Source organism: Pelodiscus sinensis, chromosome 1 (genome assembly GCF_049634645.1).
Source record: "Pelodiscus sinensis isolate JC-2024 chromosome 1, ASM4963464v1, whole genome shotgun sequence".
Classification (NCBI taxonomy): domain Eukaryota; kingdom Metazoa; phylum Chordata; order Testudines; family Trionychidae; genus Pelodiscus; species Pelodiscus sinensis.
In genome coordinates, this window is record NC_134711.1 from 195,110,559 (window position 1) to 195,128,041 (window position 17,483).

General features: G+C 42.4%; 1 protein-coding gene and 1 long non-coding RNA gene across 5 annotated transcripts in view; one reads left to right on the forward strand and one right to left on the reverse strand.

Annotated features, from left to right (window-relative positions):
• USP9X (ubiquitin specific peptidase 9 X-linked) overlaps nt 1–17,483 on the reverse strand; it is a 282,963-nt gene that overhangs the window by 220,531 nt on the left and 44,949 nt on the right. For all 4 annotated transcript variants that reach the window (XM_075913065.1, XM_014578958.3, XM_025190080.2 and 1 more), the window contains 5 exons: nt 15,208–15,461; nt 12,141–12,286; nt 11,767–11,846; nt 2,577–2,689; nt 1,594–1,812 (listed from right to left, as the gene is read on the reverse strand). In XM_075913065.1, the coding sequence (XP_075769180.1) occupies nt 1,594–1,812; nt 2,577–2,689; nt 11,767–11,846; nt 12,141–12,286; nt 15,208–15,303 (654 nt within the window). In that variant the 5' untranslated portion in view covers nt 15,304–15,461. The remainder of the gene's footprint in view (nt 1–1,593; nt 1,813–2,576; nt 2,690–11,766; nt 11,847–12,140; nt 12,287–15,207; nt 15,462–17,483) is intronic.
• On the forward strand, nt 6,578–8,073 carry LOC142821604 (uncharacterized). The gene is made up of 3 exons (XR_012898308.1): nt 6,578–6,709; nt 6,834–6,929; nt 7,956–8,073. It is a non-coding gene; the product is annotated as an uncharacterized LOC142821604 (long non-coding RNA).

A 17,483-nucleotide genomic window follows, 5' to 3' on the forward strand; every position in this document is an offset into this window, starting at 1 on the left:
TTGACATTGGAGGCCTTCCAGGATGTAAAAGGCTTATTGTGGCTCCCAGTACCGTCCACTCCCTACTCCTGGGGGGACTTCTGCATCACTGTGTGTTTCAGAATCCATGTCCCCACAGATTTCTTACTTCCCTGCAGAAAAATTACTTGGGGAGGGGGACGGGGGAGGAGGGGGGTAAGAGTGAGCAAAGAGAAGCTATAAAAATGGACACTCCTCCCTGACAGTGCAGGCAGGTTGATTTGATCGCCCAACGTAGCCAATAGAGACATGTCACTGTCGGCGGGGCAGAGGGAGGGGAGGTGATGCATGAGAGACACACTGTCCCTCTCACTATGACAACACACTTAGCATGGAGGGGTAGACCTTCAGAGTATTACTGAGGAGGTATGTAGAAGGCAGGCTCTGTCCCCTCAGGCACAGCAGAAGATGGCAGCCCACATTCTTAGTGATTCATTTCCATTATCTTTGTGAATTCACCCAGAAATGTAACACGGGGATAGAAGTTTTAAGGCTCTTTTACATTTTCACAGTGGTGTAAAAGACTATTAGCCTTATGGAGGTGCTCTAGTGATTAGAGCTAGTCTAAATTTTTTCATGAAAGTTTTTCGTATCAAAGCGTACTCTATGAACTGTTATGCTTCATGTAATAGCATAACTTAAATATAAATGTGATGCAACTATCAGGCAAAATGACCTTCCTCACAAGCAGGCCAAATAGATGAGTCCAAAGCAAGAAAAACAGCACAACAAGAAGCATCGCTCTTCAATTCTGGTTTCTTTGTCTTTAGTTCTCACATGTGGTATCCATGACCAAGGCCAGGAAGTAAAAACACGAAAAAGGAAAAAAGGGGAAAAAAATAATAGCTAACAAAATTAAGATAGACCACCCTAGAAACGATCCAATCCAATGAAGCTGGGCTCAAGGTCTCAGCAAGACTACAGAGCAATTTTCTATTGTCAGAACAAACTGGGGTAGTCACTGCTCTATGCCCCATCTTTTAGGGCTGCAACTCTGAACAATCAAAACCAGGAGGAAAAAGGTGAAGGCATGAGAGAATTCCATTGGGCACTGTTAATAGCTGCATCCACAGAGCCAAGCTGCACCAATGCCACATCCAATGAGGATGAATGTGTAGACATGATTCAAAGAATAAAATCATATTGTTAAAAGCTGAGTTAAGTAGATATGAGTCTTTACAACCATGTTACACTTAAAATTCAAAATGGAATGAAAAAGCAAATTTAGTTACCAACAATGTCCTTTGGACAACTATAGCAGTGGGACTGACATTCCAAAAGTTATGTCAGCACTGATCCCTTGTGGTAATATCACCATGGGGAACCTGATTGTGCAGCCAAGATTGAAAATGAGAGGAAGAAGTGAAAAATGCTGTGTAAGAAAAAAGTCTTAGTCACAAGACAACCAAAACAAAAAACAACAAGTCTTTAAAGGAGCAAGTCTTATGACAGTTCTTTTCTCCTAAATTATTTTTCTAATTGGATATTGAGTGATTGTTTAATTACAAATATTACAACAGACTTTATTTTTAAGGCTTTATGATTTTCGTTGGGGGAAAAAAAAAATCAATATACCTTTGGTGATCGTGGGTCAGGAGGACGGGCATAAAGTTCATCTTCAGCCAGCTGAACTCCCGCGGGAACTGTTTCAGAGGGACGTGTACCATTGTAGAGATGGAATTTGCAATGAGGATTTAAGGCCATTGCAAGAAGTTCAAGAAGAGGAAACCAATCTTGGGACAGCTTAGACACACACAGCTCTACTAGACGATGAGTGTTGTTAATAATACACCTCTATTAAGAAAAAGACATTTAAGTTTTGGCAGGTGACTGAAATTTAACAAATTATAAAGTAATTCAGCATTCACAAAAGCCAAGATAAAAAACTGCTTTCTTTATAAAATGCTGTCCTTTGCTTTTTCAAAAACTTATCTGAGCTGAAGCTATCGTGCATGTTTTCATAATTGAGGGCAGTTGGGGTTAAAATACATTCTAAGCTAAACTTTTCAGTGTTTGAGTTATCCGTGAGTCAATAGCAGAAATACTTTTCTACTTCATTTTTTTCCAGACTTACTCACCAGTAACTCTACAACCTCTAATATGCTCATTTAAGACATTATTAATGAGTATACATACATCAGCAAAGTTTCTAGAAGGTTTACCAAGATCTAACAACAGGCCTCCATGCCCCTGAATGTTATAATTGTTCTGGGGAATATAAAGGACACTAGACACGGGTCCAGCATAATTAGGAGCCCAACTCGGGATAGCACTGATAAAAGCACGAAAGAAACCTTGATGCCATATCACACAAGGATATAGGTTTGATTTCTTCTCAATCCAAACTTCCTATTTGTTCAAGTGTGATCCACTAACCCAGTCTCTCTCTTCATTCAACATGAAGGTGTGAGGAGTGAATGGAGGGAAAGAGAAAATTGGAAACTGGCCAAAGGAAGCTTATTTAAAAAAATTATTCATACCACCAAATAATCAGATGGCCTCTGCAGCTCTACCATTGTTCAAATTATTTGTTTTTCATAAATACAACACAAACTTACATGAATCTCAAATTTCCAGCCACTCACTGCCTCATCTGTAAGGATTTTTGTGAAAGATATTGTTAGTCCATCTCGAAAAAATCGCTGACATGCTTCACTTTTAACATCAAGGCCTGTTTAAAAGAGAAAAGGAAAGGAACAGTTAAAACACTTCATTTTATTGGTGTCTACAATGCTCACTTAACACTAACAGCAGTTGCATTTAGGACTTAAAAATATCTCACATCCAATGATTTCAAAGTGCTTCAAAAATGAAGACTTAAAACATTGAGTAGAGTAGCTATTATCAAGATCATTTTATAAACTGGTGGGGGGGAGGAGGCATCTGCCACTTCCATACTGGATAGACACAACCAAAAAAACTCAACAGCAGTTGTGGCTCCCAGTCACCTACTCTAACCACTAGCCTGCCCGCTCTTCATTTCTTGATCTGAGCTCTTAATATTTAAACAATTTCCAACTACATTGAAGAGTTTCTCTCAGCTGTAGAGCTTCTCTAAGAAAGGAATTAAACCCCAACTAAAAAACAATAGCATTCTAATGTCAGAAAGCGTCAAAATTAAGTAACTAGATATCAAAATTGCCAATTAATATCCCCTCCTTTTCCCTTCTCCCATCAAATTCCACTTAGCATTTCAGCTTCACGATTTTTTTCAACTATATGATAAATTTTAATTTGGTGGAACTAATTCTTACAAGTACTTTCTGATAGAACTTCCTTTCAATGGTCCTTTATTTAAACTGCTTTAAAAACTATATGTTTTCTGCTCCCGTGACAGTTAAAACAGTCATTTGGGCATTCTAAATCATCACAGCTACAACGCAATACCCCTCCCACTCCTCTCATTTTGTACACACTTGCCTTTTGTCTTCTCAGTTTGCTATTAGTGTTAAAAACCTGCTTGCAAAATACATAAGCAGATCCATATTTACAAACACAGACACTAAAAGCCCATTCTGAGAGTTCCACCTCCTCAAGTTACTCAATTGCATGAAAATCTTGGATTTTATGAAGAAAAAAATGACCTACCCTCATAGTTATACAGAAAGTTCAACAAATGCTGAAAGGGGTAGTCAGGACTTCACAAAGCTTGAACCAATGGCTTAGAGAGGTAGACTTGTCTTAAAACAGTGTTAATTCTAATCACCACCACTCCGGTAGGCCTCACCAATACTATCCAGGAAGAAGACTGTATGCCAGGGAAAACTAGAACGGGGCCTGATCATTCACCCTAACAGATACAGTTCACCAGCAGTTTCAGAGAGGCAGCCATATTAGTCTGTAACTGAAAAACTTAACACAACCAATAGCCTTGCAACATCTTAGAGACTAACAAAAAACGTAGATGGTATAATGAGCTTTTGTGGGCACAACCCACTTCTTCAGATGTTCACCAGCAGGTGTAAATACTAGAGAATGCCCCTTGTTACTGCCTTGACTCTCCGGGGAAGGGGAGGTGAAGCCTGCTGCTGTGCCTGCACTGAACTCACTCCAAAGTAGCACCTGAGAACTATGCTAATAAAGGAGACAAAGTGAAAATCGATGAAAAACAGTGACATTCACCATAAACAAAAATAAACACTGAAGAAAAATACTGCCATCTCTTTCAGTTACATTAATCTTCAGGGTTACCTGAAACACTAGGCCCCAAATTTTCATACAGAAATATGATTTTTAAGCTGACATCCTCCCTTTTAAAGTTTATTTTTCCGTTGGAAAATAACTCAGTGCTGGGGACAGAAAATATATTTTCCATATACTGAGTCAAACATTGAAAACAACAGTTTGCAGAAAGTAAGTTCAAGCAAATTCTTTCAGGGAAAACAATGGCTTGGTCTATACAGAAGGTCAGGGGAGGCAGAGGCACAGCAGGGGAAACTGTGAGTGGGGACTCGAGCAGTCCCTGTTAGCTCCTGATCCAACTGCTGCACCTCAGCCTTTTAAATGTAGCAAGACCTCCACAGGGTTCTAGCTACATTTAAAAGACAGAAGCATAGCGGGGAGCCCAGGATGAGCAGGGACTCAAGCAGTCCCCGCTGGTGTCAGGTCCCAAATGCTGCACCTCTGCCTTAAATATAGAGCAAGAAAATCCATCAACTATTCCATTAGCTGACTAGTCAAAATTTAACATCCCCCAAAATAAAATTATGAAGAACCAGGCACATGCTACAAAATAATGAGCTATGGCAGCACTCTCTACAATGCAGGGGTCAGCAATTCCCAGCATGTCCCCCACAAACAACATGTAAGCTGATTTTTACTGGCACGCAGGGCAAGAGCTCAGCCCCATGTCTGCCACCCGCACAGCAGGAAGCCCATACTGCGGCTCCCGCCTCAGCCACATAGCTGCAGGCTTGAGCACCAGCTCCAGCTTCCTTCTGTGGGAGAAGGGAGAGAGAAGTGTGCACGCATCACTGGGGCTGCCTCCTGCTTTGGGAGGAAGCGAGACTAGGCCTGCGCCACAGAGCTGGAACTAGGCAGCCAGCACACATGGTGTGGCATGCTGGGGCCTGGGCTGCTCCCTGTGGGCTTTGTGCAGGGTTGGGGAACCCCTTCCCCAGCACCCTTCTACATCCAGCTGGGCTGGAGCCAGCCCTGAGCAGTCCCAGGCTCTGCCTGTCCCATCCCTAGAGCCACAGCCTGCAGGCAAAGGGCTGGGACAGGCAGGAAAGAGCCTTTGGCCCCCAACCTCTCCTTGCCCCAGCACTGCTCTCAGGGGGCTGAGAGTCCCAGAACCACTGCTCTGACAGCGAGTGCACTGGGGGCACAGGAACGTGGACCAAGGAGGCTGCGAAGGCAGGATGGGAGGGAACAGGGGTTGCACTGAGGGCCATGGAGCAATGCAGGGGATCAGGTTGCAGAGCAGGATGGGAGGGGACGGGGGTGAACTAAGGGACAGAAGACCATGCAGACAATCAAGCTGGGGGAGGCGGGTGGACCATGGGGCTGAGGGTAGCAAGGCTGCAGCAGAGGGAAGATGCAAGGGGAGGGGATACAATTTTACTTAGCAGAAGGAACAGTTACCCACCTTGTGCAGTAACTGGAGTTCTTTGAGATGTGTCCCCGCAGGTGCTCCACTTAGGTGTGTCAGTGCTGCTATACACACAGCCCAGAGATCTTTGGTAGCAGTCCCCCAGCCACCAGCATGTGCTGCACTATTGTGCAATCGCTCAGAATGACAGTGACATACATCAGTGGCCTTCCCCGCCTTTCCTTCTCTACACTGAACTGTGCTATACCAGAGCAGAGGGAAGGACAGTGTGTGCGCAGCACCCACGGGGACACACCTCAAAGAACTCCAATTACTGTACAAGTTGAGTAACCTTCCCTTCTTCTTCGAGGGTCCCCATGGGGGCTCCATTTAGGTGACTATGCAGCAGTGTTCCTGCTTGGCGGTGGGCACTCCCTGATGCAGGACAGGATGTTGGACAGGACTGTACATTCAAATCTAGTGCCTGAGTCCTGAAAGCTTTGGATTCCATAATGGTGTGCAAAAGTATTGGCTGAAGCCCATGTTGTTAATCTACAAATGATGTCTATGGGAAGACCTTTGAGGAAAGCAGTCGTGGTAGATACTGCTCTCATGGAGTACGCCCGTATAACTATCTGTAGTTGTCTGTTTTTCTGGGAGTAAGCCAACTGTATACATGTAGAAATCTATTTGGATATTCGATGTTTGGAGACAGGTTGACCTCTGGACCTGACCGCACAAAACAAATAGTCTGGGTGTTCTTCGGAAGTCTTTTGTGGATTCCAGGTAAAAGGCCCTGTGTACATTCAGCATGTGCAATGCTGTCTGGTTGCTGTCCTCCTGTGGTTTCTGGAAGAACACCAGTAGGTATATCGGTTCATTACAATGGAATAAGGCAGGTATCTTGGGGAGAAATTTTGGGTGAGTTCTAAGGACAATCTTGTCCTTGTGGAAAACATTGTACAGTGGGGTGGGTCTGCCATGAGTGCTGCTATCTCTCTCACTCTCCTGGATGATGTTATCGCAATGAGAAAGTCTACCTTCATCGATAGGTGTACTAGCGAGCAGTTTGCAAGTGGCTCGAAAGACCGTCACATGATTGAATCCAGCACAAGGTTCAAGTCCCATGATGACACTGGATCTTCTCTGCGGCAGATACAGGTTCCGTATCCCTTTCCGAAATCTCAGTGCACGAGTGGGAATACCCTTATATGGGTGGGTGAATCACTGATATAGCTGATAAGTGTATACTGATGGAAGTAATTGATAGTCCTGTGTCTTGCAGCTGAAGGATATATTCTAGTACATCTGATATCCCCGATTCGTGTGGATCCCACGCTCGAGCTGAATTCCAGGCTGCAAATCTGGCCCACTTCTGCAAGTAAGTTCATCTCGTAGTAGCTCTCCTGGAATTAATTAGGATGTCTGTGACCCTTTGAAACAGGGTTAACTCTTTGTGTGAGAGCCAACAAGCCTTCAGGTTCTCAGGTTTAGTGTATGTAGCCCAGAGTGTGGCATACGCCCCCTGTCCTGAGTCAAGAGAGCTCATACCAGGGGAAACTTGTATGGCTGATGTGTGCTAGGTTGGAATACGGTAAGTACCAAATTTGTCTCAGCCAGTTGGGGGCTCCGCATATGATTCTTGCTGCCTCCTTTTTTACCTTCATTACCGTTTGATATATGAGAGATAAAGGTAGAAATGCATATGCCAGCGGGAAGTCCCAGTGTATTGCAAATGCATCTCCAAAAGATAGCGGTCCAATGCCTGCCCTGGAACAATAGCGGGTACACTTGGAATTGATGTGCATTGCGAACAAGTCTACAACTAGGTATTCCCCATCTCCTGAAAAGGTTGTTTATGATCGATCTGTTGATCTCCCATTTGTGGTTCTGTGGGAATTGACTACTGAGGGCATCTGCCAGCACATTGTCCTAGTCTAGCAAATGCATAGCGGTAGGTGTGATGTTGTGTATAAAATACCATCGCCATAGTTTCATTGCTTCTGCAAGTAGGCTGCAAGACCTCGCACCCCCCTGCCTGTTTATGTAATGTGTTGTTGTGACATTGTGAGGATATTGTCAGACAGTTTTGTTTTGTATGTGCGGAAGCAGTTGGAAGCATGCCCTCCTCACTGTGAGCTTCAGCACACTGATGTGAAGCTGGGATTCTTCGCATGTCCATTGTCCCTATAATATCACACTCCTCATATGGGCTCCCCATCCCAGCTGTGATTGCTGTTTGTACCTTTCAAAGCCCAGTGGTGCGTGCATGACAGGTTTTTGTCTGTTTATACTGTCTTTCGGGAGAGCAGGACGCAGTGAAGCATCCGCACGCCACTTCGCCTGCTTTTTTATCGATTGTTATCCTTTTCCTCCTCACCCCCTTTTTTACTTTTGATGCTGTTAGGGAGACTGACTAAGTGCGACCAATGCCAGCAGCGGTTGAGAAGAAACTGAGGGAATGGCCGCCGGTGTGTGTATAGCTGTCATTCTGAGTAATTGCGCAATACTGCAGCACGCGGCTGGGGGACTGTTACCAAAGATCTTCAAGCCGTGTGCACAGCAGTATTGACACACCTAAGTAAAGCACCCACGGGGACCCTCGAAGAAGAAGCTGCACTTTCCTTTACTCCCCACTTCTTTGCCTCCCTCCCCAACTAGCTATTTGGCTGCATTCTTACCCTCTCTGTGTTACTCCCCCACCCTCCTCCTGTCCTCAAACTCCCTCATATACCCCCACCCAACACCCTCTCCTGCAAACAAACTCCCTGCCAGACCCTGCCCTTCTCATCCTGTCCTGCACCACACCTCCCACCCCTATCCTGCACACTGAACCCCTTATTTTTGTTCCCACCCCAGAGCCTAAAAGGGTCCACTATCTCTGGATCCTCAGACAAGTAAATCTGGCCCCTGGGAAGCCCTGAACCTCAGTTCTCCCTGTCCCTTCCCCTCACCCTGTGGGGGCTGGAGTGCCAGAAGAGTGAGGTGTCTCATTTGGGGGCCACATCAGTGAGGGCTGGGAGTTTTGGGAGGAGTTTTTTTGCTCTTAACTTGTGCGGTCCCAAACTGATTTTTCTGTGGGTCACTAACCCCACTAAGCCAAAAAAGGTTCCCCACTCCTTCCATAAATAAAGAAAACATTGAACCTTTTGTGTTGGACATAATATTTTATTTAGTTTATCAAACATCATTTTAAATACACATAAGAAAGTTAAAACACTTAATCTGTTTAATAATTCTCCCCAGCTGCAGCACTAGCAAAATGGTTCAGGCATACTTATGTAATTTATGGTGAGTTTCCTTTAGCAACTGGTAGTCCACGGAAAGATTTGCGTTGACCAGGTGGTCCACGCGCCGTGCAATACAGAGAGCCCCTCCCCTCCTTGAGAAAGCAGCGCAGCCCAGGGCAGAAGGGTAAAACCATGGTACACTTCGGAAAGATTGCGGACTACTGCCATAATGGGAACACCCAGCAGCAGTCCGGCCACAGAGTTTAAGGGGGAAGTGGAGCATAAGAATCAGAGAATTTTTAATTTAGTGCCTTTTTGTTGTTGCTTTAGTATATGCTATATAGCTCAATTAGTTAAAAAAAAATTAAGTAGCTGCCACTGTTCAAAAATGCTGTCCCTAACTTTAGTTTTTATTAACAGTGAGTTAAGTACCACCATTCTTTCAATAGGCTGCTTCTCCAGTATCAGAAGACCCTCAGACCATCACCAGAGTGGGTCTTTAAACTAAGAAAATATTGTTTACATGAAAAATTTTTCTACAAAATTAAAAAATAAATACCATCAGACTGCTAGCATGACCACGTATTTAAATGGTCTAAACATCTTCCTCCTATGTTGCTCTTTCCCCCAAATTTGAAGAAGATAATACCACCTCGTCTTATACAACATGCTTTAACACTAACTGTCAAAGCCAAAGTATAGACAGGGTCACACACACAGAGGTGAAGACTATCCCATGGTGGCTGAGTCAGAAACAGAACCCAGATCTTGAATCCCAGTCAGGTGCTCTATCAATGAGACCACACAGTTTCTCAAAAAAACAAAAACCATGCACCAACAAAAAATAGCTTTTTGGTGTAATAATTCTAGTGGGCTAACAAAACAATTTTTGATTCCTGTACCCTAAACGTTCTGATGATCCACAGATCTCAGTGAAAAATTATGTTGATACCAACATTAGGGTCACAGTTATATTTCAATTTCAATCCCTTCTTCCAGTCCACGTCCTCTCTATCTATTCTACAAGATACCATTTGGATTTAAAGTCTGCATATGGGTGGGTAAGGAACCTAAACTCTCATATCCTCACTAAGAACACATTTTCAGAACCATTTGAAGTTTCTAGATTCTGCATTTCCACACTAACGAAGTTCAGAACCATCTAGCCAAAGAATGCCCCACTTCAGAACAGGTAAGTACCCCAATCTTAAGTCTGACTCTTCAGAATTATAAAAGGGACAAAGACCTCATCCATCCTATATTTCTTCAACAAATGGGAAAAAATGGCAAGTGCACATATACAGGCAACACACTTAACAGTTTCTGGTAATCCTTTCTTTCCACCTATGGGAAAATAATATGCACCATAAACCCCAGTAATGGAATGACCACTCATAATTAACATAAACTGTTGAAATTTATGTCTATAATGGATATTAGAATTAGATGTTAAATTCAGCAAACTGTGGGGCATACAATATATTATAAAAATGGAATACCAAAATTAAGCTTGGCAGGGCAGGGAGATGTATGAAAAAGAGTTCCCAAACTGACTGTCCAAGTTGTTGATTTGTAGTAGAGTGTGTGGGTGCCACCAGTAGAGCGTGTGGGTGCCACCAGTAGAGCAGATGAAAAACTCTATATCTATTTGCTGCATTACTGATGGTGTGATTTTTTTCAAGGCTGCTGCCAGCACCCAAAAATCTCTCCTCAAACTAAAAATCAGAGAATTTCTTCCTATCAGAAGTGCTGCAACAGCAGACTCATAGACTCATCTAGTTGCATCTTTCAATTTTTTTTTTTTTTTAAAAGATGGCATTTATCTTGGGAGAGTTCTATGCTCACCTGAAGATTCCAGTCAGGCACAAACATGTTTACCAAGCATCAATGGCAAGTGTGGTCCCAGAGAACAAATCAGCTATGCAATAAAACAAATCACATCCTACCTTTGACTATACTGCAATAAAATTACTATCACATCTGGACCTAGGATCAGCTGATTCAGCAACTCAGGCTGCAAGATGCAAGTTTGGGTTTAGTCTGGAACCCATGTTTGAGACCTTCTGACTGGGGAATTCCTCAGAGCCTGGGCTTGAGCCCAAACACGTATATTCCAATTTTTTGCTTCACAACCTAAGCTCCAATCAGTTGACCAAGGCTCTGAAACTCCATGCCAAGAGATTTTTATCACAGCAGAGACATACTTTATATATGTGGATGAATATTCATTCTTCTCCAATATCTGTTTCAGAACAGGTGACTAACACTCAAAGTAATTCCTTTAGGCCAAAACTACCCGCCGACAAGAACTTTCACTCCGTGATAAATATTTACTCCTAGAATTTCAGTGAGGTCAGTTCCTCCTACTCTAACTATGGCAAGTACAGAACAGGCAATTTTATATTTCAATAAAATCATATTTTAAATACTATTCTTCAAAGGCACCTTAACTCACCAACTACTTCCTCTGGGTCTTCATAGATTTCTCATATATAGGGTCTGGAAAAATGACTTTCAAGAGGCTGGGAGACCAACTATCTTCCCAGAACAAGCCCTTGTCATGCTGACCTAACAATATTTTGAACTAAAAAACACAATCTTGAGGGAAAACTGTCCTAGACCTCAAATAAGTTAAACAAGACAGTCATCTAACTAGATTACTGTCGCTATTTTGGGTCACAAGAATATGTCAGGAAAATAGATCTGATCAGGCCTGATATGCAAATAAAAATACAGAAAGCTAGCAGGAAAGTAAGAAGGCTTATTTTATAGCTGTGGACTCAGTTTTCTCCAGAGCTTGTATCAAGGAAGAAAACTCATCGCTTCACTGTTTTCAAACTATCTATGAAACTTTTCACGCTAGTCCACAATTTGGAAAACTTGGGTCCCAATTTATTGAACTAAAGCTCCAACAGGGACACAGAGGACCTTTAAGGATTAAGATTTACAGATTCTTCTATAAAACATTTCACTTTATTTTCAACTTACCTTTTTTACTAAGATCAATAGCAGCTTCTAGAAGAACTTCTAACTCCCCTTTCGGCAACACAGGAACAACCCATCGAGGTCTGAATTTTTAAAAAAGTACTTCATTTTAATTAGGTTTCTAAAAAGAAATTAAAGCATATCTTCCCCTTCATTATGCCCTTAGGATGGGATAAAAATGTAAAATCTATTTTAACCCACTAAAAAGGACTCAACATTAGAAAAAAATTCACCAATCCACATCTCTTTTCTTATTCCCCCTAACCCAAAATATGTAATTTAACATGCCAAGTAAGACGCAGAAATTTTGGTGGTAATGTTAAGAGATTTTACCTAAAATTCATATGAATGGGAATAGTGCATCAATCTTAAATTACCTGTTGATCATGTCATCCAACTTTGCCAGATCTGTGTGTGGAAATGCAGGCTCCTCATCTTCAAGTTGAGGTGGGGCATCCCCTTGACCCTGCTCATCAGGAGGGGTTGCTGGGGAATTCTCATTGGAAGAATCAGGAGAAGAAGTCTGAATTCAAAACATTTCAAGGATTTAAATTAAATACTGTATGCACAATATTCACCCTATTTCTCAGACACAGTAATAGTGTATATCCTTTTCTCTTGGCTTCCTTCATTCACCTCTAAATTTCATCTGAATTTTGCAAGGAAACAGAAAAAGTTAATAAAACGTAAAAAAAATTTTTTTCATTAATTCATCACAAAATAGGATTTAAAGCTTTTAGAATGTCTTAATTATAATTATTTATTACTTCAATTAAATATTTTCTCTTATTCAATTAGACTAATAATGAAGCTAGTTTTCTGGGAGATGGAAAAATTAGTTATTCAAAACATTTGATCCATAATTTTGTTCATAGTGGACCAACTTTCTCATTGAAAATGTCAAAATGAGGTTTCTGGGAATTCTGAGTTTGAAAGAGTGTCTCAATGAAAGCGACAGGCAGCAACACAGGGCTGGGGGAAGAGGGAAGCATCCATGGAGACAAAGCACATGGGGAATTGCTTTTGAGTTGGCTTTCTGCCCCAGAGCACTAGCTTTCTGCCTGCTGCCACTCACTGCCTCTTTGGGAAGCAGGGAAGGGAGGAGACAGAGAGGGAGGAGTTCCACAGAGGCAGCTTACACGCATACTGGCTCCTGTCTGCCTCTTCCCCCCACACTGATGCCTCTGATGCAAGGGGGCAGGCAGCTCCATGGCAGCCGATACACGTAGGGACCTGGCTGGAAAGCTGTCTCCCCCTGGGGACCGCCTCACCCTGCACTTGCTGCTTCTGATAGAGAGGCAGCAGAGGGAGTGGCGGGGGGGGAGGGGCGGGTGCACGTGTGTAGTCAATAGGACTAACCGATAAGCCCAGGCTTAGTAGTTAATTGTGTAGTTGACAACACAATGACATCCCTAATTTTCACCTGGATTTCCGTTCCCCAAGACAATTTCCTATTCACAGCTGTTTTATAGTTAGATCATTTTTATTTACTACTTACATGGGTCAAATTCAAACCCAATCAGGAGCAACTCTCTTGCCTTGTCCACCTTAGAATCTCTTTTCTTTAAATATCCTACCATATTTACTACTAAAGCAATTTTATTAGTAGAAACAACTAGGAATATAAAAGTGTGACCATGTATAGTTAACCCATGAGCCTGAAGCTCATTGATTAGCCTTCATGGTTACACACAAGCTCCTGGTATGACCACAGAGCCTACTTAAAAGCCAGTTCTCAGTGTGCACCTGTTCCCCAAGAGCCACCTAAGACCTACCCATCCACGTTGCTGCCTCTGTATCTGAGGCAGCAATGTGAGGAGGTGGCAGGCGGGAGCCTACTCCATCACCCCTTTATGCAATCCCTGAATTTTTCAGCAGTTACACATTTACTCAATTAAATGCATTTTAACATCCCTAGAAACAGTGGTGAAATATCAAGAAAAAAAAATCTAAAGAAGAAAAGGCCATACATTACTAATTCTTGAATCACTGAAAAATTGTTTTCCCTAAATTATGCATTATTAAAGGATCAACTTAAATTTGGAGCAACATTTAATGGATGCAGAAAAGGTTTAATGCAGCATTAACAGCCCACTGTCTAAATACATTGTTTGTAAGTATTGCAATGAAAACAGTTATGAAATTTGTTAAAATTGTTTGAAACTCTGAGAAGGGAAAGTTAGATCATTGACCCTTCCTACGCCAAAAGAGACAATTTTCACATTAACAAGGATCAATTGTTTTCTGTTCTTCATCTTAAGGCCAACAGGTTGACAGAGTGGGGATCTTTATAGCATTGTAAATTCATGGATAACAACTAATTTAACCCACTTCCATAACATGGAGGACAACAGCAAGAAGAAACAAAAAACAGGACTATGTAGCACTTTAAAGACTAATAAGATGGTTTTTTAGGTGATGAGCTTTAGGATTAGCTCATCACCTAATAATAAACCATCTTGTTAGTCTTTAAAGTGCTACATAGTCCTGTTTTTTGTTTCAGCTACAACAGACTAACACGGCTACATTTCTATCACTATAGCAGGAAGCACTCTCCTACTACAGGGAACTGATACAGAGGCAGCAGCACAGGGTGGCAGCATACCTCGTCGGGGGGCGGGGAGGGGCTAAGCTACCTGCAGACGGAGGCTGCCCCACAGACAAGACTGCTTGTAAGCCAAGCCATCTCCCCCTGAGCATAGGACGCCACCTGTCATCCCCTGCCCTACTGCCTCTGTAAGAGGCAGCAACATGGGAGGTGAGGGGGAAGGCGGCTCCATGGGAACCAATGCTTGTGGGGAAGCCAGTTTCCTGCAAACTCCAGCTCTTGCCTCCCTCCCCCCCCATGGTCTCAGGAACAGATGGAGCAAGCACAGGGAGCAGTCTTAAAAGAGGCAACAGTTAAAAAGCTAGCTCCCCACACGCACTGCCTCTCACCTCCTGCCTGCTGCCACTTGCTACCCCACTGCTGCCTCTTGTATCAAATACATAGGCAGCAGAGGAGTGTGTGTAATCTATAGGATTAATGGATAAACTCAGTTAACCGTGTAGTCAACTACACACTGACAATCTCTGGTACCAAGCTGATATCACAAAACTTTGAAATAGGTGAATCACACAAGCTCTGAAAAAGCATCTCACACCCTGGTAAACTTCTTGCCCAAAGTAAAGACATTTGAAATTGCAGTTTACTTCAACACCATGGTACTTTATCTAAAGGTAGCACCTTCTGCAGTACAGGGTTTCTTACTTTCCTATTGAGTCATTTGTTCAGTACTGACTCACCAACAGTCTTTCAACAAAGTATAACTAGGCCTGATCTTGCTTTAACAAGATATAAAATCATACCCTAAGCCTAAAGAGATTTTTAAAGAATAACCTCTTATGTTGCAAAACTACTTATTGTCTTTATAGACAATTTTATTAACAAAGTTACCATCATACCTGATTCTGTTGTAGGGGAGGCTGGGATTGCCCATCAGGAGCCTGGCCCTGGCTATCATTCCCTCCTACTGGAGAGCCACGGGTCGTGGCTGTCATACTCGACAAAGGGCAGATCTTTGCAATTTTGTCTGCTTATGTAGTTGTTGTGAGAGAAGAAATTATAGTCCGCTTAATAAAGTTGAAGTACCAGCGTATGTCTGCCTTAAAAAGCTCCAACTCAAGAACAAGCCATCTTGCAGAGACCATTGCATAACCTGAAATAAATAAAAATATTAGAATTGATAAATTTATTTTAAATCCACATCAAGGAAGAAACCAAAGTACAGGTTGAACCTCTCTAATCCAGAACTATTTTACTTTGCCAGGTGTCCACTTTTGTGTGTGTAGCCAAGTTTCACCCAGTCCCATAAAGTTTATCAGCCACCAGTCCTAGCTCTCAAAGTTCTGTGCTGTTATTTAGCTCTAGTTTACCCTTAAATGTCCTCTACCAGCACAGCAAGCAGAGGAACTGTTGGTAATGCTGCTAGATAATATTGACCTACCATGATCCAGAAAATTCTCTCATTGGGAACCAGTCAGGTCCCAAGGGTTCCAAACTAAAGAGGTTCAACCTGTATCAAATCAAATACAACTTTAATTAAGAAAACTTACTCATTTCATATAGTGTAATTCCCACTGCCAGTGAACACAATTAAACATTAAGCAATTCTTGACAATAGGCAACATTTACAATAGTGCACAACTATTGTAATGATACATGTAAAGCTACATGAGGATTAATATCAAGATTATACAGAAACAGAAATCAATCCAGAATACAGCTGTCTTTTAAACAGCAGCATATTGTGAAAACAGCATCTTGAACAAGGTTCCCCATAAACTGCATAGCCGTGCAGCTGCACAATAAGCCCTGCACAGGGGCTCTGCGTGCCATGCATGGAGCTGCTGCAGCCAGAGGATAAACCCCTCCACAGTAAGATACTGCCAATTAAGATATGCAGAGGCCCTAAAGGGGATATTTTCTCATTACAGACATGTGGGCTGCTGGCAAGGTGCTCTTTATGAATGCCCATTGGTTGTTAATCCCTTCCACCACCTTTGATCTTCCAAAGACCAGACTTAATAGCCTTTCAGACATACTACAAAACCCACCAATTTCCCCCACCGTGTATTTGGTGCAGAGGTAGGTTATATAGAGGAAAAAGACTGAGCATGTATTTACTTGCTGGACATGCAGTCATTTTGTACAAGCAGTTAAACATTACTGTGAAATATTAATTCTGTTGAGTATTGTCTTTTTAAATTCATGAAAAATGTCTAGAGCATGAACTAAATGACGAAACTGTAAATAAAAATCTCATTAAACTACTCCAGCAATTTGGAGCATTATCTACCTATACAAGGCAAAAAGCAGACTGATGCATTTTTCTGAGACACTTACCACACCTCTGGCTGCTATGTAAACAAACAAAAAATGCACAGGATCACCATGAGCAAACAGTGATGAAACTTGGGTATGACTCCACTGATCATAACATATCCCGGTTCAAGCAGAAAAAAACCACACATTAATTGAAAAATTTAAGAACATCTAGTAATGTCCCAACTACTATATTAGCTCAAGTATGCCACTCCGATTAGGCCTTCAAAAAAATCACAGCAATACAATCATTTCCCTGCTCACCGACTCTACAAAGTTTTATTACAATTCACTTCATATGCAAATTTGCTAGCCCAATTATCTACACAAGCTAAATACTACTAATTCTGAATATGTTATTTCTCATTTCTCCTGACTAATTTTAATAGCACCTACAAATTTAATGAGGTTTCTTCTCAATATTCTCACTCCAATAAAAGTTTGCATTTTGAACAAAGCTCAACTTATTCTGGAGATATAAACTAGGGACGTAAGTTAATAGTCTTACTACTCAACTACTTTCACTCCCCCCACCCTTGCTGCCTCTATATCAGAGGCAGCAAAAGGGGAAGTGGTGCAGGAGCCTATGTTGGGGGAGCCAGCTTAAAAGCTAGCTTACCCAGCACCGTCTCTGCAGTGCTGCCTCTCCCCTCTATTAGAGGCAGCAGTGTGGTGGTGCGGAGAGGCTGCCGCAAAGCAGCTTTTGGCCCCAACAGGCCCAGGCTTACTGCTAGCAGAGGCTGCTCTGCATCCCACGGAGCAATCCCTGTCTGCAGGGGGGTGCCAGTGGGGAGCTGGGACCACCTATAGACAGGAGCTGCTACTGGTTCAGCCTATGTTCGGGTCCAGACTGGGC